Genomic DNA, 27,775 nt, shown 5'->3' with positions numbered 1-27,775 from the left:
GCTCGCACGGTCCCCTTGGGGGTCGGTGCAGCGAAGCCGCGCGGGAGCCGGGGAGCAGCATATTTCTGATGGGCAGGGGCGGGGGTGGGGGGGAGCGAAATTCCGGGATGGCTGAGGACGAAGCCCAGGACCCCGGCTTGCGTCATGCCTGGACACACACGACATGATGCACATCCTCTGGAACCGCAGACCCGGAAACCCCGCGGGAGCGCGGCGCCCGCCGTGGGAAGGAAGCGGGCCGCGCGGGGCGCAGCGGGCGCATGCGCACTGGGGGGTCCCACGCGCGCGCAGGCGCCATCTCGGGGTTTCCTGTCAGAGCGCACCTGGCGCCGCGGAGCCCGGGGGAGTCGTCGGCTCGGCATCGGGCGCCCGCACCCTCTCCCGCCGGGGCGGGGCCGGCGGCGGAGGCGGAGGCGGAGGCGGGGGCGGGGGCGGGGCCGAGCGCGCGGCTCTCCGCGGAGTCCGGTGAGTGAGCGGCGGGAGCGAGGGCGGCTCCGGTCGGGGACCCCGAACCCCCGGCAGCACCTCAGCCTTCCCGGAGACCCTGCCCAAAAAGGCCTCCCTGGCCACAGATTGTATGGGAAGGAGTTTTCCTCTCACATCTTAAGACATCTGTTTTCGTGTAGGCGTGGGTGGTATCATTTCAAAACATTCCCCGTCATTTTCTTCCTCTACGTTTAAAGAATACAAAAACATGGGTTTATTGGGGTGGGGGTTTTTTTGTTTGTTTTGTTTTTGCATTTTTATCTCTTACTGCGTGTTAATTTTGTAGCGTAGGTAGCACTATATCCTTTCCCCCGTTGTCTTGCCATTTTAGAAGGAACTCAAAGCGTCTGGAGGTAAGTGATAGAGATTTTATGCAAGGGGTCTCAGACTTCGCAACTGGAAACGCAGGTAGGCAAAAACCCACAGTAGTTCCGACGAAGAAAGAAACTTCCAAAAGAACTTTCAAGAGAAAAAGAACATTCGTGAGACTTTTCATCCTTGCATGCGAAGCCCTGGGGTTGGTCCCGCCGGACAGTTACCAGTCAGAGGAGGGGCAGGATGATGGATGCCAGGTGGCCGGGCAGATGGGGGCCATGGTCGGTCAGGTCAGGTGGGCTGGATAATAGATGTTAGGTAGGTAGATTGATATGGAAGTCCTTCAGGGGAGAATTAGATGGTCTGGATAAATGAGTCTTTCAGGGGGGTACCTGTAGTCCGGATATATATACAGGCATTGATGCAGAACTAGAAAGTTCAAAATTTCTTAAGTTCCCAGGCTAGTAAAAACAAGAATAGTCTAGCCTTAGCTGGTTTGCTCAGTGGGTAGCGGGTCCGCTTGTGGACTGAAGGATCCCCTGGTTCATTCTGGTCAAGATCACATGCCGGAGTTGCGGCTAGATCCCCAGTAGGGGGCGTGCAGGAGGCAGCCAATCAGTGATTTTCTCTTATCACTGATGTTTCTATCTCTCTCTTCCTGTCCCTTCCTCTCCAAAATCAATAAAAATATGTTTAAAAAAAAAAAAAAGATCAGAGCAGAAATGAATGAATATAGAAAAACAATACAAAAGGTCACTGAAACCAAGAGCTGCTTTTTTTTTGGGGGGGGGAAGCAATATAACAATATAGACCTTTAACTAGACTCATCAATAAAAAAAAGAGAAAGGATGCAAATAAAATTAGAAACAAAAGAGGTGAAGTAACAACTGACACCAAAGAAATTCAAAGGATTGAAAGGATTGTAAGAGAATGTTACAAACAGCTATGTACCAACAAATTGGACAATCTGGACAAAATGGATAAATTTCTAGAAATAATCTTTTAAAACTGAATCAGAGAATCTGAATAGACAGGTTACAACTACTGAATTCAGTAAAATAGTAGGATACAAAGTAAATACTCAAAAATCAGTTGCACATAGCCAAGACAGGTTTGGCTCAATGGATAGAGCATCGGCTTGGGGACTGAAGAGTCCCAGGTTCGATTCCGGTCAAGGGCATGTACCTTGGTTGCGGGCATATCCCCAGTAGGGGGTGTGCAAGAGGCAGCTGATCGATGACACTCTCTCATCGCTGTTTCTAACTCTCTATCTCTCCCTTCCTCTCTGTACAAAATCAATAAAATATTTTTTTTAAATCAGTTGCACTTTTTACACAAGTAATCAACTATCAAAGAAATTAAGGAAACAATCTATTATTGCTTCAAAAAGAATAAAATACCTAGGAATAAATTTAACCAAGGATATGAAAGACCTGTACTTGGAAAATTATAAGACACTGAAGAAAGAAAGAAGATACAAATAGTGGAAGTATATACCATGTTCATGAATAGGAAGAATTAACATCATTAAAATGTCTATATTACTCAAAGCAATCTATAGAGTCAACACAATTCCTATCAATGGTGTATTTTACATAAGTAGTATGAATATTCCAAAACTCTATATGGAACACAAAAGGTCCTGAATAGCTACAACAGTCTTGAGAAAGAAGAACAAAGTTGGAGGAATCATGCTACTTGATATCAAACTTCACTATACGGTCATAGTAATCAAGACAGCATGGTAATTGCAAAAAACTCATTTAGATCAATGGTACAGAATAGAGAGCCTAGATATAAACCCACACCTTTATGGTCAATTAATATTTGAGACAAGTGGCAAAACATACAATGGGGTAAAGACAGTCTATTCAATAAATGGTATTGGGGAAATTAGACAGGTATGTGCAAAAAAAATGGAACTAGACCATCTTCCTCCACTATACAAATAAACTAAAAACTTACTAAAGATTTCAGTGTTAGACTCAAAAGCATAAAAACCCTTAAAGAAAACATAGACAGTAAAATCTCAGATATTTCTCAAAGCAATATTTTTCTGATATATGTGGCCTCGGGCAAGGGAAAACTAAAGAAAAAATAAACCAGTGGGATTACATCAAACTAAAAAGTTTGCCCAGCAAAGGAAACCATCAATAAAATGAAAAGACAACCCACTGAATGGTAAAACATTTTTGCCAATGATACATCTGCTAAGGGGTTAATATCCAAAATTTGTAAAGAATTTATATAACTCAACACACACACAAAAACCACCAATCAATTTTAAAAATGGGCAAAGATTTGAATACACACTTCTTCAAAGAGGATGTATAGATGGCCAATAGCCATTTGAAAAGATGCTCAGTGTCACTAATCATCAAAGAAATGCAAATTAAAACCACAGTGAGATATCACCTTACACCCGTCAGAATGCCTATTATCAAAAAATCAACAACACGTGTTGGCAAGTTTGTGGAGAAGAGGAAACCCTCATGCAGTGTTGGTAGTAATGCAGAGTGGTGCAGCTGTTGTGGGAAACAGTATGGAATCACTGGGGATTCAGCACGGGTCAGGAATGAAACCCTGACCTACTTCATAGGTCAACCCCCTACCCCTGGGCCATGCCGGCCAGGCTGTGTGGCCCTTTTATATTGGCCTCTTTGCTTGGCGTTGTGCATTTGGGTTCTTGCATGTTTTTTCATGGCTTGCTGTCTCGCTTTTTTTTTTAATCGCTCAGTGGTGTCTTATTGTCTGGATGTACCACAATTTATTATAGATGTATCACCTAGGGAAGAACATGGAATTGTGTTTTTATACATTGCCCTAATTTAGTTTGTACTAAAATCATAAAAGAAATATTTTTTTCTGGAAAAATTTATGCTTGGTATGATCTCGGTATTCTTAAATTTATTGAGACAAGCTTTGTGCCCAAACAAATAGTCTATCCTTGAGAATGTTTCATGCGCACTTAAAAATGTATATTGTGTCATTTGGGGATGGGTAGCTCTCTCTGTAAATATTGATCACACCCATTTGGTCTAATGTGTCATTTATGGCTAATATTTCCTTATTTACTGTTTGGATGATCCATCCAGTGCTGTCAATGGAGTACTCGGGTCCCTTATTATAATTGTGTTTTTGTCATTTTTCTGTTTAATTCTGTTAGCGATTGCTTTATAATTTTGGTATGTCCAGCATTGGTGCATATATACTAATAAGTGTTATGTCTTCTTGATGAACTGTCCTTTTTACATTATAAAATGTTCATCTTTGTCGCCGAAACCGGTTTGGCTCAGTAGTAGAGCATCACTCTGCGGACTGAAGGGTCCCAGGTTCGATTCTGGTCAAGGGTATGTACATTGGTTTCGGGCACATCCCCGGTAGGGGGTGTGCAAGAGGCAGCTGATCAATGTTTCTCTGTCATCAACGTTTCTAGCTCTCTATCCCTCTCTCCTCCTCTCTGTAAAAAATCAATAATATATATATATATTTTTTAAAAATGTTCATCTTTGTCATTTGTTACATTTATCTTGAAACCTATTATTTTCTAATTATGGATACACTCACTTTTCTCTGGATGCCATTTGCTTGAAGTATCATCTTGCACCCTTTCCCTTCGAGCCTATGTTTGTCTGTAGCTGAGATGGGCCTTCTGAAGGAAGCATGTAGTTGGGTCTTTTTTCCCCCCACTACACTTTGCATTTTGATTGGTGTGTCCTGTCCATTTACATTTAGGATGATTATTGATATACAAGAATTTACTACAGCTATTTTAGTTTTTGTTTTCTGGTGGCTCTGTATCTCCATTGTTTCTTTTTTCTTGTGTTTCTGTCTGCTATATCACTTGGTGACTTTCTATGAGTTTTTCTTCTGTTTTATCTTTTTTTTATGTTATGTGTCTCAACTCCAGATTTGTGTATGTGGTTATCATCAGGTTATGTAAAAAAAAAAGTTTCAAACATAACAATAGTCCTTTTTTCTGATTGCATCGTCTTCATTCACTTATGCAAGTTCAGCCCTTTCCCCTTTATCTTTTATGTGTTTTTTTAATATATTTTATTGATTCTTTACAGAAAGGAAGGGAGAGAGATAGAGAGCTAGAAACGTTGATGAGAGAGAATCATCGACCAGTTGCCCCCCACTGGGGATGTGCCTGCAACCAACGTACATGCCGGAATCGAACCTGGGACCCCTCAGTCCGCAGACGGACACTCTACCGCTGAGCCAAACCGGTTTCGGCTATCTTTTATGTTCTTGTTGTAACAAATTACCTCATTTTATGCTCTGTGTTCATTTCCAAATTAGAGACTTTTAAGTGCCTTTTCCTTTTAACAATTAAGTTATAATTAAATGATTAAAACACTATTCTGAAATAGAGTTGTAATTTCCTTCCTTTGTCTGTGTGTTTGCATTCTTACTCAGAGTTTCATATCTTTTTATTTCTGGTAAATCTTTTTGACATTTCTTGTAATGCAAGTATTGTGGAAAATTCCCTCAGCTTTTGTCGGGAAAAGTCTTTATTTCTCCTTCATATATAAGGGGTAGCTTCTCTGGATATATTATTCATGCTAGTTTCTCTCTTAAATTTTTAAATATTTTACTCCACTCTCTCCTACTGTGTAAAGTTTCTGCTGAAAAATATGATGATAATCTAATGGGTTCTCTCTTATAGGTTACTGTCTTATTTACCCGGCTGCCTGAAGATTTCTTTCTTTGTCACTGCCTTCTGACAGCTTTAATATAATGGGTCTTGGAGGTCTTTTTGCATTGAGATAATTAGGTGTTCTGAAAGCATCTTGAATGCAAAAGTTCAGCTCTTTGGGTTTTGGAAGTTCTCATTAATTGTTTGGATAGGCTCCTGTTCTTTTCTCCCATCTTCTCCTTCTGGCATACCTATCATTCTTATATTGCTTTTTCTAATGGAATCAAATAGTTCTCACAATTCTCACAGCGTTTTTTCATCTTTTTTCAACTCTCTTTTTTCTTTCTCTCTTCCTCCTCCTGAGTCATTTCTATATTTCTGTGTTAGAGCTCACTAATTCTCTCTTCCATTTGGTCTTCTCTATTCCCCATGCTCTCTGATTCATTCTTCATCTCATTTATTGAGTTCTTCAGCCCCAGGATTTATATTTTGATTCATCTTATAGTTTCAATCTCTTTGGTAAAGTACTTCTTTTGTTCATTTGTTTTATTCCAGAGCTCATTGAATTGCTTTTCTGAGTTTTCTTGTATATCACTGAGTTTTTTCAAAACTACAATCTTGAATTCTCTGTCATTTAAATCACAGTTTTCCATGTGTTTGAGTTTGGTTTCTGGAGAGTTTTCATTTTTTTTCTGAGATAATTTGTTACCATGGTTATTCATGGCAGATGGATTGTTTCTCTGCCTTGACATTTGAAGAAGTGAACTCTTCTTTTTAGGTATGGTTTATATCTTTTAAAGATTCCTTTCCTTCAACTGTGAGAGGACAAGAATATATTTTGGAAAATTATAAGAAAAAACAATATATAAATGGTAGGCAGAGGAAAAGGGATTAGAGCATAGCCCACTGAGAGACACCATGGAAGTAAAGCAAGACACAACTGTTAGCAATGTCAGATACCTTCAACACTTAATTATGAGGTCTATTGCATGAGCAACCAAAGGTGTTTTTTTTTTTTTTAATATTACTAACCAGAGAAATTTCAGTGGAGTTCTGACAGCAGAACAGAAGCAAGGTTATAGATAATTGAAAAATCAGTGGGTAAAGAGGATGTGGACACAAATATGGACAATCCTTTGAAAAGTGTGGCCTTGAAAAAGAAAGGGTTTTGGTAGTTGCAAAGGGTTATGTAGCCAGTGAAGGGTCTTTTTGTTTTGTTCTGTTTTGTTTTTAATATATTTTATTGATTTTTTACAGAGAGGAAGAGAGAGGGACAGAGAGCCAGAAACATCGATGAGAGAGGAACATCGATCAGCTGCCCCCCTGCACACCCCCAATGTACATGCCCTTCACTGGAATCGAACCCGGGACCTTTCAGTCCACAGGCCAACGCTCTGTCCACTGAGCCAAACCGGTTTCAGTGCCAGTGAAGGCTTTTAATGTTGGGAGAGACAGTAAGTGATTTTAAGAAACGATAGGAAGTGGCTAATAAAAGTGAAAGATAGCCCTGGCTGGTTGTGGCTCAGCTGGCCGAACATCATTCCGTACACCAGAGGTCACCAGTTTGACTTCCATTCAGGACACGAGCCCAGATTGCAGGTTCAATCTCTAGTTGAGGTGCATGCATGCAAGAGGCATCTGATTGGTATTTCTCTATCATCTCTTTCTCTCTCTCTCTTTCTCTCTCTCTCTCACTCTCTCTCCCCTTCCCCTTCCTTTTCTCTCTCACTGTCCCTCCTCTTTCTCTAAAAATCAATAAAAATATATTTTTTAAATAAATAAATAAATAAATAAATAAATAAATAAATAAATAAATGGTCTGTCATCCTAACATAAAGCAAAAGCTCCAAGTTTTAGGTTCAATCTTAATACCATGTATTGACAAGATGCTTTTTTTTTTTTTTCTCTTTTCCCCAGTTATGCCTTCTCAGAATGCTGTACTTTTTCAGGAGGGGAACATGGAACAGAAGGAAATGAATGATAGATCACAGATAGTCAGGTCCAAGGTAAGTTTAGTTTTACTCTCCTCTAAAATGCTATTGTAGTCCTCGGAATTTGGCATTTTTAATCTTCTGTTCTCAGAATAGAAACTCCAAAACTCCAGAGCCCTTGAAACTCTTGTGACAGACTATAATCTCTATTGGATGTTACCCATCTACCTTATATACTCCTTTATAGCTCTTTTTCCCTCCAGCATTTTTACCAGATCAAGTACTCATGTCAGTGCTAGATGTAAAAATGCAAAATAAAATAAAGCCATAGACTGCTTTATAATCACCCTTCACTTACACAGCTCACCAGAATTCCAACCACACTGTGAGCAATGAAGCATGCCCAGGGCACTGTGACTGCGTGGAACTAATGGCCTTATCAAGTATGCCTGAGGACATCTACTGCCACAGTTAATTTTTATCCAGAACCTGTTACAACTTCCCCAAAACCTGTTTAAGCCTGTTGTTAACTATTCTATACTTTGATTAAATATTATGTAAACTGAGGAGATATAACTTTGTTTTTATGAAAATTAGTTGAATGTTTTGGGAAGATTCATTAAATGACATTTTTAGAATATAGCTGTCAAATTAGGTGTGAGCAAAACTGTAAAACACAGATGGAAAAATCATAAACATCTCAGAGGATTCTATGCCTACATTATTTCCCAAGTGTCATTGCTTGTTCCACTTTAATGAACCAGAAACTGATGCATTATGGGTTTGGACACTCAGTCATTAAAATCACTCTCATAGACAGAGCTTAACTTTACATCAAAAAGTGAACCAAAATTATACATGTATATATTTTAAATTAAAATAAAATGTTTAAGATACCTTTTATGGATCTCTAACCAGCTTTTTTGCTTACCATATGAGATATAAGTCTTAGTTGCTTCACAGAAGACTTCTATTGTCTTAAATTCTATGAGATAATCATTATCTGTACGTAGCAAATAAACTTATTGGAAGAGATTTTTAAAAGCCTGCATCACACAATTAATATTCAGAAACTGTAAGTATAATGTTGGATGCTGTTATGCATGCAAGAGATAACAAATACAAGGGAGAAATCTGACTGAAACTAGAGGGACAAGGGAAGACTTTATGAAGAAGGCAGAGTTTTAATGTGTGCTGATATCAGGTAGGGTTTGGAAATTAGAGAAGACAACCATTGCAAAAGGAAATAAAACTTGAGCAAGAGCTGAGACAATAAGGAGACTAATAGCTAGAGCTGAGCATTTATTTGGTGCATTAGTACTTTGGGATCTTGGGTCTGCAAGGAATAGATTCATTCAGTTTATGTTTAATTATAAGGTCCCCCACAGACAGAAACAAAAAGACATGAGAACTAATGTGGCATATGTGCCTCTTGGCGCTCTAGCCAGAGGATTTTGTTTTAATTTTCCAGAACCATTTATTGTGTTACAAAAGATGATGATTCATTCCTTCAACAAATATTATTGAGCAGCTACTGTGTGCCAGAAATTATGCATGGCATCAGATATATATCAGTGAGCAAAACAAACATGGTTCTAAACCCAAGTGGCTTATAGTTAGAGAGAGACATTCCCATATAATAAAGAGCTAATAGGCTAATTAGACTGAACAGTAGAACAACCGTCTGGACAACCTTCCAGACCACATCCAGCTGCAGCTGCATCAGTCCTCTAGTATAATAATAAATTGCAAATTGAAATGTATATTATCTTTATATATAAACCCTAATATGCAAATAGACCGAATGGCAGAACAACTGAACAACCAGTTGCTATGATGTTCGCTGACCACCAGGGGATGGGTACAGAACATGGCAGGTGTCAGCCACAGCAGGATGGTAGAGCAAGTGAGCCGAGGCACCAGACCAAGGTGGGGTGCTGTTCGCTATCATCAAGGTGACCCTCTGGTGGTTACTGAAAATCATTCTTAACCTTTGTCTCCTGCTGTACCTTTGCTCCTTCCCCTGAGGGCCCAGTTTTTTAAAAAACTGTTTCTGGCTGAGCAGGGATGTCCTTGATGTTTCAGGAGTCCCTGACATTCCAGGACGTGGCTGTGGACTTCACCAGAGAGGAGTGGGACCAGCTGTACCCTGCTCAGAAGAACCTCTACCGAGATGTGATGCTAGAAAACTACAGGAATTTGGTCGCTCTGGGTAAGAATGATATCCCTGTAGAACTGGAAGCCATTCCCATGGGTTTATAGTAGTCCCCCCCTTATCTGCAGGGGATGCCTGAAACCATGGCTAGTACTGAATCCTACATATACTATGTTTTTCCTATTCATACATACCTATGATAAAGTTTAATGCCTCATCCATCTGGACTAAGCACTTTCATACTCTGGCCATAACTTTTGTGGTTTGAGGTTATAGGACTCTCTTTCACGGCCCATGTAGAAAGAGTTCCAATTCAGGGTTCAGGTTCTGGAGAAGGGCCACACACAAATGAAAAGAGACTTGAAGAAATTCAGTTTGGTGATATGGGGGGCCAGGCGGTAGTCCAACTCCAGTGGGAGAACTACTACCTGCTCTAGCCCTGCCATCTCCTTTTATTGAGGCTTTGGGGAAAACATCTTAGGTAACAGAAATTTACATGTAGCCCTTAGGCAGGAAATAACAGAAACTTTCACGGAACAAACAAGGTAGATTCTGCTTCAGCTAACAATATCTCAACTAAAGGTTAGAGCAATTAAGGTTGTTGACAGACCTTCATGGCATCCTGTCAACATCTCTGTTTTAGTGAAACTGATTTGTTTTCCAGCATGAGGTGTTGCAGCAAAACTAGCACGAATTTCTTTTTTCTTCACAATTTCATGGATAGAAAATGTGCTTCTACCATAAATCTAAACAACCTCAGCATATAATTTTTTTTCCTTATTAAGTTGAGAACTTTTGCCTTTTTACTTGAAGAAAGAACTTTATGGCTTTTATTCAGCATATTTGAATTGTCAACATCACTACCGTTGTGCTTTGGGGCCATTGTTTTTTTTTTTGGTTTTTTTTTTTGTTTGTTTTAAATATATTTTATTGATTTTGTACAGAGAGGAAGGGAGAGAGATAGTTAGAAACATTGATGAGAGAGAGTCATCGATCAGCTGCCTCTTGCACACCCCCTACTGGGGATATGCCCGCAACCAAGGTACATGCCCTTGACCGGACTCGAACCTGGGACCTTTCAGTCCCCAAGCCTACGCTCTATCGATTGAGCCAAACCGGTTTGGGCAGGGCCATAGTTGTGTAAAGTAACTGTTACCAGAGCACAAGTACTTTGATACCAAGACAGTTGATTTGATAACCAAGATGCCTACCAAGTGACTAATAGGCCTGGAGCATCTACAATGTTGATATGCTGGACAAAGGGATGATTCATGTCCTAGGCGGGATAGAGGTGATGGTGCAAGATTTTATCACAGTTTCTGGAATGTATTATGCTAAGTGAAATGAGCCAGTCAGAGACAGACAAACACCATGTGATTCCACTTATATGTGGAATCTAATGAACAAAATAAATTAAACAAAATAGAAACAGACTCATAGCTGTCAGCAGGGAGGGAGCAAGGGGGCTGAGTGAAAAAGATGAAGGGCTTAAACAACAAAAAACACCTCATAAACAACAGTATAGTAAACATGGTAAACATAGTATGGTAACCTCTATGCATTATTTCTGTGAACCTCTATGAAAAAGATGAAGGGATTAAACAACAAAAAACACCTCATAGACAACAGTATGGTAAACATGGATGGATCTTGAGAATGTCATGCTAAGTAAAGTAAGTCAGAAAAAGTCAAGAACCAAATGACTTCACTCAGATGTAGGATATAAAACTGAAAGCAACAAATGAACAAATAAGACAAATAAATATACAAAACCTATATATGCAGACAACATGGTGGCTACAGAGGGAAGGGGGATGAGAGGGAGTAAAGGGTAAAGAGGTCAAATATATGGTGATGGAAGGAGATTTGACTCTGGGTGGTAGATACTCAATGCAATAGGCAGATGATGCATCATAGAACTGTACACTTGAAACCTATATAATTTTATTAACCAATGTCACCCCAATAACTTCAATTTAAAAAGTTAAAAAAAAAAATAGCCCAGTTAGTGTGCCTCAGGGGTTGAACCAGCAGGTCACAATTCAATTCCTGGTCAGGGCACATTCTTGCTCCCCAATAGGGGGCATGCAGGAAGCAGCAGCCCATCAATGATTCTCAAACATCATTGATATCTCTCTCTCTCTCTCTCTCTCTCTCTCTTCCTCTCTCTCTCTCTCTCTCTCTCTCTCTCTCTCTCTCTCTCTCTCTCTCTCTCTCTCTCTCTCCCTTCCTCTCTAAAAGCAATAAAAAATATTTTAAGTTAAAAAATAATAAAAGTAAATAAAAAAATGAAACTATGAATTGTTTGTTTCTAGAATTTTTCATTTAATATTTTTGGACTGTGGTTGATCATAGGTAACTGAAATTGCAAAAAGTGAAACCAGGGATAAAAGAGGACTGCTCTATTTTCTCAAGTAGTGAAAACCTCCTAAGGTTTTGTGAATATAGTTCAGGCTGGGACAGAAGAATGCTAACCAGTTTCATAGAGACCTTTGTGTCCTGCTCTTTCTCCTCAGGTAAAAAGTCTTGACTTTGTTGAATTTGAGGTGGGCACCTTTATTTTGATGCCTTTCAAGACTAAAAATTTCTTTGTTTCCAGTATAAACTTCTGAGATACATTTTCCCCCATGAATAGGTCATCAACTTTATAAGCCAGAGGTGATCACTCAGTTGGAGCAAGAAGAGCAGTGTCTGATGGAAACAGACAGCCCAGTAGATACTCGTCCAGGTGAGAAGCAAGCATTTTAACATTTGCCACTGAGTGAAGGGAAATAGTCACTTTTGAAATGCCCACCTGAATGTGCTACAAATATCTTTCTCTGGATTTAAAGAATCCTAAACACTTTTTAAAAATCTAGTTCATATTTTTTCACAAAGTGGAAATGGCTCTCTTATTTCTTTCTGATTAAACATTATGCTTATTATTAAAAAATTAGCATAGCACAAAAGTTATTTTGAAGGTGTTAGTTGGAATGTACATAAATGCCTTGATGCTGCAAATAGCATTTGCATATCTCCACATAGCATTTTCTATTTATAGATCCTTTATTGGTCTTTAAATCTTTCTTTTCCATATCAGCCATTTTTACCTACTTTTCAGTTTTTCCTTTTTCTTTCATTATCAAACTTTTTTAAATCGTCTGAAACCCATAACCCTGGTTCTTATTCTCATGCTCACCTTTGTGATATATCCTGCTTGTGTCACTAAAATTTTTTTCTGGGAGGCAAGCCAACACTCTATTCACTGAGCCAAACTGGTCTTGGCCAATCTTATGCTTTTTCAATATGACAGCCTTGGCTGTGCTTTTTGCTATTAGTGCTCTAGATTGTATTTGGCAGAAAACTTTATTCCTATTCAACTCTCACTGAACCTGAACCTGAATTTTGGCCTGACCAGTGCTGGCATTCCATCAGTAAAGATTGATAATTTAAACATTTTGTCAAGAACCCCTAGCCCTTTCCCTGACAACAGTGGGTGACATTATTTCTATGAACCTCCATGCCTAGATCCCAGGGAATAGAAAACTAAAGGAAGAAAATTAAAAACTTCCTTTGCAGGAGAATTGCCAGGGTAGGAACCTATAGCAGAAGGCAGAGCTAGTCTTTCCCAATGACAGGAGAGAGAGCCTCCCAAGATCCACAGATGTTTCCAAAGTGAGTCAGCTTAACCATCCGCTAACCTGCGAATATGAAGCCACCCAGTCGTACAAAAATTGTCCTATCTCCTAATCCCTCCTCCCTCCAATTTTTGTTACATGGAACGAAGCAACAGTAGTGAGTGAAGGAAGAGGTGAGCATGGAAATAGTTAAATGGGGAACAAGGAGAACAGAGTCAGAAAAAGACTTGCATGGAGACAGCAGAGTTGAGGGAAGGGTGAACAGGAAGAGAGAAGAGTGGGAGAATAGGCAGGCAGGGAGAGACAAGAAATATGACTCTGTCACAGACCCAGGAAAGAGGAAAAGGGTTAATTTTGGATTTTCACTGTTACATGTGACTGAACATTTTAATTGCTCAATAGAGACTGCATTTATGACAATGTAATAGGTTTATCTGTTACATAAGAATTAAAGGGACAGTCCTGGGAATTGTCCAAATCTTCATGTAGAAGCAGAGAAAGAATATGCCCACTAAACAAATTTTAAAGTGGTAGGAGACTGAAATGAAATTTTGTTTTTATCGCAATTTGGTAATTTTCACTATTTCAAACTTTTCTATTATTATTTCTATTATATGAGTCATGCTTGTTCAAGACACAGTTTACATTTGTATTTGTCTGAACATAGGAAAAATCTGGCAAGCCCAAACTATTAATAATGATCACCTTTAAGGGATGGAATTCTTTATGTATTTCTATATTATTTGAATATATTACTATAAGCGATCATTATTTTTATCATTTTAAACAAACAATTATAAATACAGCCATGGCAGGTTTTGCTCTATGATTACACCGTAAGTTCTCACACCAAAGGGTCACAGGTTCAATTCCAGTCAAGGGCATGTGCTTGGGTTGCAAGTTTGATCCCCATCCTGGTCAGGGAGCATTCAGGAAGCAAACAATTGATGTCTCTCTCACATTGATGTTTCTCACTCCCTCCATTCCTCTCTCCCTCACTCCTTTCTACCCTCTCTAAAAATCAATGGAAAAATATCCTCAAGTGAGGATTAACAACAACAACAAAAAAAATATTTAAAATATGAAGAAATGCTTTGAAAATAAGTTAGCTGTCCTTACAATAGAATAAATCACAGATTATACCTGATACCTCCCACATCTAAGCACAGACACTTCTCTGATATTTCTTATTCTTCTTTCCACTTCTTATTCTCCTTTCCATGTCTTTCCAGTATGATATCTTCCTTTCATGGTTACCACGCATGTTTTAAATTTTCCTCTAATTTACTACTTATCATCTTTTTATACCCCGTCGTCTTGTTACATGGCCAAATTTTAAAACTTTCCAATGGCACAAATGCCTTGTTTGCATTATTATCAATTTTATTTGGTAATTTATTATGCAACAGTTTTTTTAAAACATAAAGAATGCTGCAGCCAAAACCAGTTTGGCTCAGTGGATAGAGCATTGGTCTGCAGACTGGAAGGTCCCAGGTTCGATTCCAGACAAGGGCATGTACCTTGGTTGCGGGCACATCCCCAGTGGGGGGTGTGCAGGAGGCAGCTGGTGGGTGTTTCTCTCTCATCGAGGTTTCTAACTATCCCTCTCCCTTCCTCTCTGTGGAAAATCAATAAAATATATTTAATAATTTAAAAAAAGAATGCTGCAAAGTAATAGTATGTTCTGAATTTCTTTTCTGTCATTAGAAATATTTTGCTATAAACTTTTTTTATTAGTACCTGGAACCATATATAGTTATTATTGCATTGAATACTAGAGGCCCAGTGCATGAAATTTGTGTGTGAGTAGGGGGGGTCCTTAGCTCAGCCTGCACCCTATACAATCTGGGACCTCTCAGGGAATATCCCACTGCCAGTTTAGCCCCAATCCCACAATCAGACATCTCTCTCACAATCCCAGACTGCTGGCTCCTAACCGCTCACCTGCCTGCCTGCTTGATCGCCCCTAATCACTCTGCCTGTCTGCTTGGTCACCCATAACTGCCCTCTCCTGCTGGCCTGGATTACCCCTAACTGCCCCTGCCTTGGCCCCCACCACCGTGGCTTTGTCCAGAAGGATGTCTGGTCTAATTAGTATATTACCCTTTTACTAGTATAGATATGCTCCATGCTGTACTTTTCATTACCATGACTATTTTGTAACTATCAATTTGTTCTTCTTAATTTGTTCTAATCTTCTTTTAGATGCAGAAAATAGACCTGAAGTCAAAAAATCAACTCCATACCAGAATGTTTCTGATGAAACTCAAACCTATAACATGATAATGGAGAGATTAACAGGAGATAGTTTCTGGTACTCCCTTCTAGGAGGACTCTGGGATTTTGACTACCAGTTGGCGTTTAATCAAGAAAATCAGCAGAGGCATTTAGGACAAGAATCTTTTGCCCAAAAAAAGGTCCCACAGGAGAGAAGCCTTGAATGTAACAAATTTGATGAAAACTATAAAATGAACTCAAATCTTATTATGCATCAGAGAATTTCTTCAATTAAGATACCCCTTAATTCAAACACACAAGGAAATAGCATCAAACATAATTCAGAATTGATTTACTTTCAAGGAAACCATGTAAGAGAAAATACTTATGAATATAACAGGTATGGGAAAATCTTCAATCAACATATTCTTCTTACTAATCATATTCATACTGAAGAGAAACCCAATGAATGTAGGAAGGCCTCCAGCCACAACTCAGCTTTTACTCAACCTCAGGTAGTCCTTACAGGAGAGAGGCCCTATAAGTGTGATGAATGTGGGAAAAGATTCAGCCAGAGGATACATCTTATTCAACATCAGCGGATTCACACCGGAGAAAAACCTTTTATATGCAATGACTGTGGGAAGGCCTTTCGTCAACATTCATCCTTTACTCAACATCTGAGGATTCATACTGGAGAGAGGCCCTACAAATGTAATCAATGTGGTAAAGCCTTTAGCCGTATCACATCCCTTACTGAACATCATAGACTTCATACTGGAGAGAAGCCTTATGAATGTAATTTTTGTGGGAAAGCCTTTAGCCAGAAGACACATCTTAATCAGCATGAGAGGATTCATACAGGAGAGAAGCCCTATAAATGTAATGAATGTGAGAAAGCCTTTAGCCAGAGTGGACACCTTAATCAGCATAGGAAAATCCATACTCGGGAGAAATTATGTGAATATAATAAATGTGAGAAAGTTATAAGCCACGGACCTTCACTTACTCAGCAGCACATAACTCATGGGGAAATCATATGATATATAAATGTAGAATATTTTTTGTCATATTTTTCCATTTCATTCAATATAAAGTTATTCATAATGGAAAGGAAGTTTATAAACAATGCATAGATACCAAGTAAATTTAGACTTTAAACTGATAGCATAATATATCCTCAAGAGAGGTTATAAATAGTAAACATAATTTATTTTGTGAACAAAATTATATTAGAAGTCATGTTCCAAATCTGATATAAAACTTTTTAATGACCAGAAATTCTATAGACAATAACCTATGATTATTCACCTGTAAGTTTTATTGCAAAGTTCTTAAATTATATAAACATTGATTAATCAAAGCAATGATATAGTGTAACTAGTCACATAAACTTGAAATAAACAGAAAAGAGCAATATTTCTCAAACTTCAGCATTTGCACACTTCCTATACAGTTTTACCATATGTAGTGTTCACTTAAAATTTTAAGGGATTGAATTTTTAGCCTTAGTAAATATTTATGAAAATTGAGTTTACATGCTAATTATATTCTAATTTCCATCAAGGTCACTATAAACTTATAATTTAAAATATTCATTGATGTACCACCTAAATCTTCTGTACCGTTGAGAAATGATGTGATAAGATGACAATATTCTGTTATTGGGGTGTTTTTTTAAGGCAATCTTTTCATTATTTTCATCAGATAAATCCTAGGATGACTATAAGAAAGAGTCTTGGAGGAGACAGGATTATGTTGATGAAAAGTGAAAAGTGATTCAGAGAACTCTACTTTTCTATCATGTTCTAGTTTTAAATTTCCCTATAGCAAATATAAACTTTTAAACTAAAATTGTGGTTTCTGCTATATTTGCAAATTTAAATAGAGATAAGGTTCTGTTATTGTTATTGTTTCTAATAATGACCAGAAGCAGTGAACTGTCCTAGAGTGTGAGCTGTGGTACAAAGTTGAGGCTAAGAACCAGGGAAGCATCTTAGTGTTTTATATAAATGACTAAAGAAGGGTGATTAATTGGCTTAATAATACACTTTATTAATTGAGACATGTTTATGTAACACCTTTTTCCAAAAAGAATTCAGGTGATTTATTTTTATTTTTATCACTAGAGGCCTGATGCACAAAATCAGTGTAAGAATAGGCCTTCATTCCCCCAGCTGCTGGCACCGGCTTCCCTCTGGCACCTGAGACCTGGACTTCCCTCGCAGCAACAGCTTCATCGGGTCTAATTACTGTATTTTGCTTTTATTGTAATAGATTATTGCCTTGTTTGACAAAAATCACATTTTGATGTTACGTAAGTCGTAGATAGCTGTAATTCTGAGGCTGCTTGAGTTTCTTGGCTTTTCACTTTTGTCTCAGTCTTCTCAGGCATGGTGAGAGAAGCCCTGAGGCTAAGGCAGGAATGCAGTTTCCTTGCTTCTCACCTTTCTTCCAACACATCTCCCAGCTGAAGACTTCCCTGTGAAGGGCTACATTTTATACAGTACTTCTCGAGCCAAAGCTGAAATGATTTGAAGACTTTTTAAAATTAAAACACTAAAAGCAAGGAAACTAAGAAAAGTAAACTCATTTCATCACAGAAATTAAACTTTTGAAAGTGCATTTATGTCCCACTCATTGGTGGATGTGAAATTCTATATAATAAAAGCCTAATATGCAAATTGTTTAACCGGGAGTTCAACCACTCGCTATGACGTGCTGACCACCAGGGGGCGGCGCAGAACATGGTGGGCGTTGGCGACATGGTGCTGGCAGTGGACGGCAGTGGAGGCACTGCTGGCCCCAATGGGCCCTGAAGACAGCAGGACTGCGACCCGTGCTGGAGCAGGTGAGTGGGTGGCACCAGGCCAAGGCAGGTGTAAGTGGGGGTCCCATCGACACACAGATGGTGACCAGTGGTACGGCGAATGGTGGGGCCACCTCCTGGCTCCCAGGTACTGAGGGAGCTTGGGAGAGGCAGGTGGGCCCCTATCAATCGCCCTACAGGTGGGATGGAGGAGCAGGTGAAGAACCAACGCCAGGCCAACGTGGGGTGCCAAGCGAGGCTGGGGGCACCAGCTGGGGCCTGATTCCCATAGGCCACCCTGAGGGATCCCACCCATGCACAAATTCATGCACAGGGCCTGTAGTATTTAATAAAACTGAGTTACAGTAATCAGATGTCTAATAGTATTTTTGTGTTCAGATATCATTATAGTGGAGATCTATTTTCAGGATAGATGAGTTCTGAAAGTATCTCTTCACCAAAAGGAACTACATTTAACATTTACTTGCCATAGGAGACAGTATAGGGCACTCAGATTTCAGGAAGAGAGGGAGCCAAGGTGAAGTCTGACAGCAAAGCTATGCATTAAAGAAGTAGTGCCCTGGCTGGTTTTTGTTTTCAGTTCTTGGGTTAGGGTATATGCCTGGGCTGTATGCTCAATTCCTGGTGGAGAGTATGCAAGAAACGGTCAATCAATATTCTGCTCTTGCATCAATGTTTCTCTTCTCTTTTCTCTCTTTCTAAACAAACAAACAAAAAAAATCATTCAAATAAAAAAGTAGTGACTAATTACAACTGCTAAGTGATTTTATCAAAGTTTAGTTTTGCAACCAGAAAGGGGAAAGAAAAAAAAAACCACAAAAAACAACTTGCATATTCCACAGAGTACTAAGGGTTCAATGCAATGCAGTTTATTTCAGGATAAGTGAAAAACACAACATATGGGATTTTTAGTAGAAGAGGAAAAGAAAATTTTGGACAATCTCAGAAGTATCTGAACTAAATCAGACCACAGTTGGCCAAGGATTTTGTTCAATTCTTCACAAATAGGAACCATAAATTAGAAGTCTATTGTATATTTCTTAGAGTCATAAACAATTATGCTTATGCTGACTTACAGTAAACCGTATTAATCCTTGTGTGAATTCATTCCCATATTGTCCTTTGTTCTCTTCAAAATGTTCCAAGTTAAGGAGTGAACCCTAAATGTTGGTGCTCCAAGTAAGGAAGCCAAAGGAGTAGCAACCGTTCAAAACCCTTTTGTTATGACTTATTTTTGTCCATTTCACATGTATTAGTTCATTTGGACCACCCAACCAGGTGTTATTGCCCTTCTTTTATGAAAAGAGAACCTTGCCTGGCTGGGTGCTCAATGGTTAGAGTGTTGCCTGTGCACCATAGTGTCACGGGTTCAATTCTCAGTCAAGAGCATGTACCTGGCTTGCAGGTTCAATTTCCCCTGTGTGAGGCAACCAACAGACGTTACCTCTCTCCCTCCCTCTCTCTCTCTAAATCAATAAGAAAAAAATTCTCAGATGAAAATTAACAAATAAAGCTGAAACCGGTTTGGCTCAGCAGATAGATAGCTTCTAACTATCTCTGTAACTCTCTCTTCCTCTCTGTAAAAAAATCAATAAAATATATTTAATAAAAAAGAAAAGAAAATTAACAAATAAAAACTTATAAGAAATAAAACTTTTTTTAAAAGTGATTCGTAAGATCAGACATACTATGTAAATGATTTATTCAGGGTTTCTAGACTGAAATGTCACTCAAATCTGAGTCATCTTACTCCTAAACCAGTAGATATAAACAGTGCCTAGAAGAGTGTTTTATAATATCTGGAAACAATAAATATAGCAAAACACTAATTTGATAAGATTTATGTACCCCTATGTTCATTGCAGCATTATTTACAATAACCAGAATATGGAAGCAACCTAAGCGCCCATCAATAGACAATTTGATAAAGAAGATGTGGTATGTACATACAATGGAATATTACATATTTTCCAAAGGCTCCCCATTACTTAAATGAAAAAGTGAGGTCCTGAATGAGAAATGCCTCCTGGAGTAGAGGGCTGTCTTTGTCCAGCTTCAATCCCTGCCACTCTTTCCCTCACTCCATCCCCTGGCAGTCCCAGACTCCTGCTTTTCATACTGCAATCGCCTCACAGCCCAGCACCTGTGTCCATGCTCTCCTTTAAGCCTTGTGCCCTCCCTACACCCCATGTCCCTCTCCTCTCAAGGTCTGCACCCCTGGCCAGGGGCTCTGTATTGATAAAATCTCGCCACAAAGTTAGACACGCCTTTCTCAAAGCTCTCATTACTCCTGCTTCTTTTTATAAGTCTTTCTTTACTCACCTGCCCCTCCTAGAGTGTGGGTGTTTTAAGAGTGGGGCTCTCCTTTGATTCCTTTTTTTCTTTCTTGCCTCCTGTCTAGCACAGAATCTGAGAATAAGTTTTCCATAAATGTTTGCTGAAGAAGAAATGGGTGTCGGACAGACTAACGTATGAATAAGTGATTTTCCCAGCCTTTCATCAGGTGTTGCTAAGAGGTTTCAGTGATCAAAGACAATTGACCACACCCATATTATGGCCCTCAAATTGTGCTAGTAGCCTATTGTTTTCTGTTCCTCTTATTAATTCCCGAACAGGAGCCTAATACATTTCCAGATTTCCCTCTGTCTGAAAAGGCTTCATCACATAGCATGCTCGTGGCCCATCTAACCCCTTTAAAATGTGCAAGTAGCCCTGGATGGTTTGGCTCAATGGATAGGTTTGGCTGCTGCATACCCGGTACTGGGCTGATAGAGTGCCTGCCTGTGGAGTAAAGGATTCCAGGTTTGATTCTGGCCGCCGGGGGGGGGGGGGGGGGGGGGGGGGGGGGGGGGCACGGGGGGGGGCACGGGGGGGGCACGGGGGGGGGGCACATGCCTGGGTTGTGGGGCCTGATCCCCAGTGGGGGGCGTGCTGGAGGCAGCCTATCGTTGATTCTCATCATTGATGTTTCTCTCCCTCCCTCTCCTTTCCTCTAAAATCAATAAAAATATTTAAATAAAATGTGCAAGTATATACGCACCCACACCGAACTTCTACCCATCTCTCATATATTGAGAAGTAACACCTAAAATCTTTAAAAAAAAAAAAAAAAAAAAGACAAAAATTTATCTTAAGCTGAGACCGGTTTGGCTCAGTGAATAGAGCGTCGGCCTGCGGACTGAAAGGTTCCAGGTTCGATTCCGATTGGGGGCATGTATCTTGGTTGTGGGCACATCTCCAGTGGGGGGTGTGCAGGAGGCAGCTGATGGATGTTTCTGACTCTCTATCCCTCTCTCTTCCTCTCTGTAAAAAAATCAATAAAATATATATTTTTAAAATTTATCTTAAAAACAGTTGTGGGGACAGAAATTCTTAAGTCTCAGCATTTAGCAGCATCTCATGTTTCAGTATTTGATGAATCAATGAAGTTGCTTTGATTTGGAAGGCTTTGTCCAACGCTTGGGAGGGAACTCAATGGAAGAAGAGGAAACCAAACTGAATAGGAAAGAGCCGCCCACACTCTCAGGGACTCTCCGTCCACGGCTCCTTTAAGGCATGTGAGGGGGTGGGCGGAGTCCTCCCTTTAGCCCCGCCCAGAACTCAGATCTGTGACCAATGAGAGGGCGGTCCGAGGCGGAGCGACCTGCGTGCGGCGTGACGCAACCACGTCCGACAGGCTCTCCGCGGGTCGCGCGCTAGGACTTCGGGGCGTGGAGGTGAGTGCGGGCCACGCACCCCAGCGACAGGGGGTGGGATGGGGTCCCGGAGTGAAAGTCCTCGGGACGAGTCGAGTCTCCCGATCCCGGGATTGTCCCCCGGAGCGGAGGGATCAGCCACCCCCTGCCTTCCCCAGGCCGAGTGGGCTGTGCTCAGTATTAACGGAGTGAAAGCAACCCTAAGTCGAGGTCTCCTTCACTGCGCGGGCGCCCCTGCCGCTCCACCGGGCCCTGCGCGCCGCGAGGAGCCCGCGGGACAGAAAGAAATGAGGGACAGCAGTCCAGGCCGGCGTTTATGCGCCTGGAGCTCCTCAGAGCGCTCCTGTGAATAGGCCCTGTTGTTCCCATTTTGCCAAGGTGGGAACTGAGGCTTAAAGGAGTTAAGTTTGCAGCATTGTAAACTGTACAGATGGAAGGGAGGTTGGGTAATTGAGGAACTACTAGGGTATCGTGTGAGCATCTTTAAAGGGGTGATTCCAGAAGGCCAATAAAAGCTGGTTTTAGCCCTGGCCGGTTTGGCTCAGTGGATAGAGCATTGGCCTGCAGACTCAAGGGTCCCAGGTTCGATTCGATTCCAGTCAAGGGAATGTACCTTGGTTGTAGGCACATCCCCAGTAGGGTGTATGCGGGAGGCAGTTGATTTGTAACTCTCTCTCCCTCTCCCTTCCTCTCTGTAAAAAAAAATCAATAAAACATATTTAAAAAAAAAAAAAAAAGCTGGTTTTGAACTTGAGCAGTTGTGACCAAATGCATTCAGTGAGTCGTAACCCATCTCTCCCCCCCCCAACATTAAGCTTTGAATTTTGTTTTTCAGGTGACCAAAGCCGTCTGAAATGTCAATAGTTCGTTCATCTGTCCATGCCAAATGGATCGTGGGGAAAGTGATTGGGACAGCCATGCAAAAAACCGCTAAAGTGAGAGTAACCAGGCTTGTCCTGGATCCCTATTTATTAAAGGTGAGAAACACCCCTACTTTCTTTTGGCATTGATAAAATCACCGACACATCCTGTGTTCTGAGCAGAAAAACACTTCTCTGTCAGTAAAAATACATTGAGCGCCTGCTGCATGCATACCCGGTACTGGGCTGATTTGTGGTTTAACAAAGCGAATTGGTCATGGTGTGTACTCACATGCTAAGGACACATAGAGCTCGTTCCAGTTCAGTCTGGTGAGTACTGTCGTCTCTCTTTGTGCAATGTACTGTGGGCGCAGAAAGCAGGACGCCTTCTTTCCCAGGTTGCTGAAGGAACACATCCTCGACTTGGAGACATTTGAGATGAATCTCAAAAAGGATTTTATCCAGAGGACCAGGCTGGGGGAAGTCATTCTGGCCATGCTGAATAGTAGTTTGTGGATGTTCTTTCAGACATTCTGCAGGAACAGCAGGTATTTGGGCAAGGGTGAGCCCAGAGTTTGGCACTAAATAGGCACAATTGAATGGTTACAAGAACAGCCAGAGCCGGACTGCGAAGAGTCTTTTATGTTCTATTTTGGATTTCATCCTTTAAGCAAAGGACAGGCAAACTTGAAGATGGGTAGGTATGAGGGTTGGAGGTCAGGAAATGAGTGAGGAGGCTATGGAGAAAGTCCAGGATGGAAACCATAAAGACCTGAACATTTTTTGGAGCAGTGGGGGAAAGTAGATTTCAGAAAGGACAGAGCCCTTGCTTTGTAAGGGAGGGGGTGGGAAATGTCAAGGATGTTCTGCATTCAAGATGGTAGAAATGCCAGTTGTTCTCTGGGATAAAAAAAAACCACAGGAGTAAGCTGAAAAGTGATGGCATGATCATTGACTTTACACTCAGAAGACTAGTTTGAACATCGACTCTGTAGTTTACGAGCTGTGCACATTCCTTAACCTCCCTGAGCCTGCTGTGGAGGGGCTGCCTTGAGGAACAGGTGATTCTAGTTATCAGGAGTCTGTTTGCAATACGTTGGGCTAGACATGGAACTAAGAGCTTTTTGTATATTATAATTCTCTTGGTATCTTTAGAGGTGCAAGTATTAGAGCCTCATTTTATGGTGGAAAAAAGCCGAGCTTGGTGTTAAGTGATTTGTCCTAAATTACACTGCTAGTGGTGACAGTAGCATGATTATGGACTGGAGAGAAGGTGCCACTGGAGAGAAGAATTTAAGTAGCGTCAAGAAGGACAGTAATGGCCGAAATCGGTTTGACTCAGTGGATAGAGCGTTGGCCTGTGGACTGAAAGGTCCTGTGTTCGATTCCAGTCAAGGGCATGTACCTTGGTTGCAGGCACATCCCCAGTGGGGGGTGTTCGTGAGGCAGCTAATCGATGATTTTCTCTCATCGATGCTTCTAACTCTGTGTCCCTCTCCCTCTCTGTAAAAAATCAATAAAGTATATTAAAAAAAAAAAAAAAAAAAAAAAAAGGACGGTAATGGATAGAGCAAGGGTGCTGAAGATAATTCACTGGAGAGCTTAGGGACAGGATCATCTCTGGAAGTCATTGCTGTTTTCCAGAAGCTAAGGAGCTAATTTTTGTTTTGGAAACCACCTTAAATATGCTATCTTCACCCCCCACCCCCAAGCTTTTTTTCTCTGTGCATTACTTTTTCATATTCTCTACTGTAGTGCCAAGTCACAGATGGGAACTGCTCATTTGTCTTTCCTTCTCTCAACAGTATTTTAATAAACGGAAAACCTACTTTGCCCATGATGCTCTTCAGCAGTGCACAGTTGGGGACATTGTGCTTCTCAAAGCTTTACCTGTTCCACGAACAAAACATGTGAAGCATGAGCTGGCTGAAATTGTTTTCAAAGTCGGACAAGTCATAGATCCGGTGTCCGGGAAACCTTGTGCAGGGACTGCCTACCTGGAGAGTCCAATCGGTGTGGAAGCCACCCATCTAACCAGCCCTCGGGAAGAACACGGTGTCTCTTCACAGCAGTGAAGGAGGATTAGAAAAGCGAGCCAGAGGGAACGGTTTATAATTTTGCTTTATGGAAAAGAAATTCTAAGTTTCATCACAAACTGATCAGTTTTTCTTCCAGTACTTATGAAACAGCTAAAAGTAAATGAATAAAGTGTTGGTTATAATTTTCCAAAAAGGTTTATGGTCATATTGCAAATTTCCTTTTCAGTGAACATGCTTTCCTGTTACACTAAATGTGCTTAACAGTCTACTGCATTATTTTTTAAACTCATTGTTTTAGATGTGTGTATGTGTGTGTGTGTGTGTGTTTTCATTCAGAGGAATCTTTAATTTATTCTAGAACCTTTATTTGGTGAGAAGAAACCTTTTTGATACCGTAAACAGATAAGATCACATTTGTAATGTTTTTGATGGTCTATATTCAAAATTAATTTTTTTCTCTGATTTAACCAATTCCAAACAGAAATAATCAACATGCTTTAAGGCCCTAGCTGGTTTGGCTCTGTGGATAGAGTGTCGGCTTGTGGACTAGAGGGTCCCTGGTTCCATTATGGTCAAGGGCACCTGCCCAGGTTGTGGGCTTGATCGCCAGTTGGGGGTGTGCAGGAGGCAGCCAATTGATTATTCTCTCTCATCATTGATGTTTCTATCTCTCCCTTCCTCTCTGAAATCGATAAAAATATATATATATATTTTTTTTTTAAAGGAAAGAAAATCGGCTAAAATAAAATAGACATTGATAGATTTAAGTTCTGTGTTACTTTTTTTAATACTGTATCCTAGGATGCATTAAATAGGAAGGAGTTCTTAAAACCTGATACATTGATGAAGTTGTAGTACTTCTCACATGTGCACTTGAATTGGAAAGTTTCAGAGTTTTGTTGCTATCCATTAATTTTGATAATTTAAATTTTGACCTGAGGAAACAGAGCCAAGTTCAGTTTTCTGGCTCCTAGGAAGAGATCTGGATCATATTTCAACCTCAACTAATATGTGTATTATACAAGCACAGGGTTTCAACAATGACCACAGGCACTCCCTTCCCCTTCCCCCCACCCCCTACCCCAGACTTTTCATGGCAAACAAGGCACACTGGTGGGAAGAAATTAGAGTAATTTCCCAAAAGCGATGAGATGGTGCTCGAACTGAATGTTAAAGGAAGCGTCTTCAGGCTAGTAGATGAGGGTGTGGAAAAAGCATCTGAGGCCGAGGGAACAGCATGAGCAGAAGGAGCATAACCAGGAGGACTGCTGGAACGTTTGAACAAGGGGGGAAGCCAGATAGATAAATAGACAGTAGTTACCCTCTGACTGGTGGTAGGTTAACATTTTTAAAAGAATGATATAATTGGATTCACATTTCAATACAAGAAATAGCATGAGTGTAGAGAATAAACTGGAAGGGGAAAGATCAGAGGTAGGAAGATTGAGGCCCTGTCTTCCGCTGTGCAGGGCTGGGACCTGTCCTTTCTGCCCGGGGATCATGCGCATCAGCCTCTCCTGTGGATCTGTTCAGTCCGTAGCCTCACTGAGCACAAGCCAGTTGGGATCTAGACCTCTCAGCCGCACAAGCTCTATCCAGCCCCCTGGCCTCCTTCACACTGGCCTTTAAGAGACAGAAGCATCTCCCTGGTCTTGTTGTAGTGTGCCCCATCTTACAAAGGACGCTTCAAGAAGTCGAATTATGGAGTCATTTATTACAGGCCGGCGGCATACAAGGGGCTAAAGCGCTCCAGACCCGAACAGCTTGCCACATCTGGCTTATATTGGCAGAACATCACAAAAATATCAATTACATCTTTGGGTCTGGAATGAGGAACCTGTTTCGCAAAAAGCATTTTTACAGAAGCAAAACTGAACGACTTAGTTATCTAAAGTATCCACGATTCACTGAATCAACAGAAACACATTATCTGGGACCACCTGAGCAATTTAAAATAATCCTGCTGTCCAGATTACGGGACCACTGAGTCAACCAAAACTCGTTATCTGTAGCTACTGAGACAATTTAGGATAATTGAGCTGTCCTGGTTCCCAGAAGAATGTGCTTCGATGACCAGTGAGGTCACAATCAGTGGGATAGTCAAACCATCATCAATGGAGTATTGGAATGGCATACGTAAGTTCAGAAAATCAAAACTTTCTATTGTTTTAGCAAGCAAAATAAGTACAGAACCGAAACAGCAGTTTCTGCCTGAGGTGATTGCTACCATTCTTCAGTCTGGGCAAATCCTGTTGCCACTCCTCCATCCATACCCAGGACCTATTCCTCTCCTCCTGGCTGCCTCCTGCCATATGAAGTTGTTCAGACATTGCTGAGTCAGAAAACTGTACCACCTGAGACCCAGTGCTCCTTCTCGCCTCCAATATTGCCAGCTTCAGAGAATCCCTCAGTCCCCAAGCCCAATGTCCGGCCCCACCCCTTCTATAGAGACCTGCCTGGGTAGTGGAGACCTCCCAGCTACCTAGTCCTAAGGGCGAGCTCCTCTGGGCCTCTACAGGCTTACACTGCCCTTGAAATGTTCCCTTTAATGGGTGGGCCTCTGCTGCTCCTTGTTTCTCCCCCCTTCTCTCACTGTCCAACTCCCGTTCTGCCCCCATTGTCTTAGTTGCAGTTTTGGTGGTTACATGTGTAGCTCTTTTTATCTTGCAGCAGGATGCACTCTCCCCAAACAGTGCCATCCTGACTCAGGCCTTTGTTTGAGTTTTTTCTGCTGATGGGAAATGTCCTCCCTCCACTGGCCAACTCCTCTTCCTCTGCCCTGCTGTGTCAGCTCCTGGGTGCCTGTCTCTCTTCCACTTCACAGCCACGGCCGATTGCATGCTCTGTCTTCCTTGCCCCCTTCGCATCATGTGAACCTGTCCATTTTTTTATTTTATTGATTTTTTTTTTACAGAGAAAGGGAGAGAGATAGTTAGAAACATCGATCAGCTGCTTCCTGCACACCCCCCACTGGAATGTGCCCGCAAC

The 27,775-nt window shown here is 40.9% G+C and overlaps 2 protein-coding genes across 3 annotated transcripts; both read left to right on the top strand.

Annotated features, from left to right (window-relative positions):
* Positions 1-244: 244 nt before the first annotated feature.
* On the top strand, positions 245-18,089 carry ZNF713 (zinc finger protein 713). The gene is made up of 5 exons (XM_045571248.1): positions 245-465; positions 7,361-7,449; positions 9,460-9,586; positions 12,165-12,257; positions 15,352-18,089. The coding sequence occupies exons 1-5, from the start codon at positions 261-263 to the stop codon at positions 16,404-16,406; spliced, it is 1,569 nt and encodes a 522-aa protein (XP_045427204.1). The 5' UTR covers positions 245-260; the 3' UTR covers positions 16,407-18,089.
* A 3,690-nt stretch (positions 18,090-21,779) lies between these two features.
* Positions 21,780-24,980, top strand: MRPS17 (mitochondrial ribosomal protein S17). Of its 2 annotated transcripts, none has more exons than XM_036409505.1 (3): positions 21,780-21,909; positions 22,724-22,865; positions 24,554-24,980. In XM_036409505.1, exons 2-3 carry the CDS (start codon positions 22,743-22,745, stop codon positions 24,821-24,823), a joined length of 393 nt encoding a protein of 130 aa, XP_036265398.1. In that variant the 5' UTR covers positions 21,780-21,909; positions 22,724-22,742; the 3' UTR covers positions 24,824-24,980. The 2 variants fall into 2 exon arrangements, with proteins under 2 accessions (XP_036265398.1, XP_036265399.1); XM_036409506.2 differs by lacking the exon at positions 21,780-21,909 and adding an exon at positions 22,146-22,266.
* The last annotated feature ends 2,795 nt before the right edge of the window (positions 24,981-27,775 follow it).

This window comes from Pipistrellus kuhlii, unplaced genomic scaffold (genome assembly GCF_014108245.1).
Source record: "Pipistrellus kuhlii isolate mPipKuh1 unplaced genomic scaffold, mPipKuh1.p scaffold_m20_p_4, whole genome shotgun sequence".
NCBI lineage: Eukaryota > Metazoa > Chordata > Mammalia > Chiroptera > Vespertilionidae > Pipistrellus > Pipistrellus kuhlii.
Note: the sequence above shows the minus strand (reverse complement) of the source record. Positions and strands in the feature narration are given on the sequence as shown.

Coding starts and splice junctions, on each gene's coding strand:
- MRPS17 (XM_036409505.1), top strand. CDS start 22,743: ATGTCAATAGTTCGTTCATCTGTCCATGCCAAATGGATCGTGGGGAAA. Junction 22,866..24,553: donor TGGATCCCTATTTATTAAAG/GTGAGAAACACC, acceptor TTCTCTCAACAG/TATTTTAATAAACGGAAAAC.
- ZNF713 (XM_045571248.1), top strand. CDS start 261: ATGCGCACTGGGGGGTCCCACGCGCGCGCAGGCGCCATCTCGGGGTTT. Junction 7,450..9,459: donor CACAGATAGTCAGGTCCAAG/GTAAGTTTAGTT, acceptor TTGATGTTTCAG/GAGTCCCTGACATTCCAGGA. Junction 12,258..15,351: donor CCCAGTAGATACTCGTCCAG/GTGAGAAGCAAG, acceptor ATCTTCTTTTAG/ATGCAGAAAATAGACCTGAA.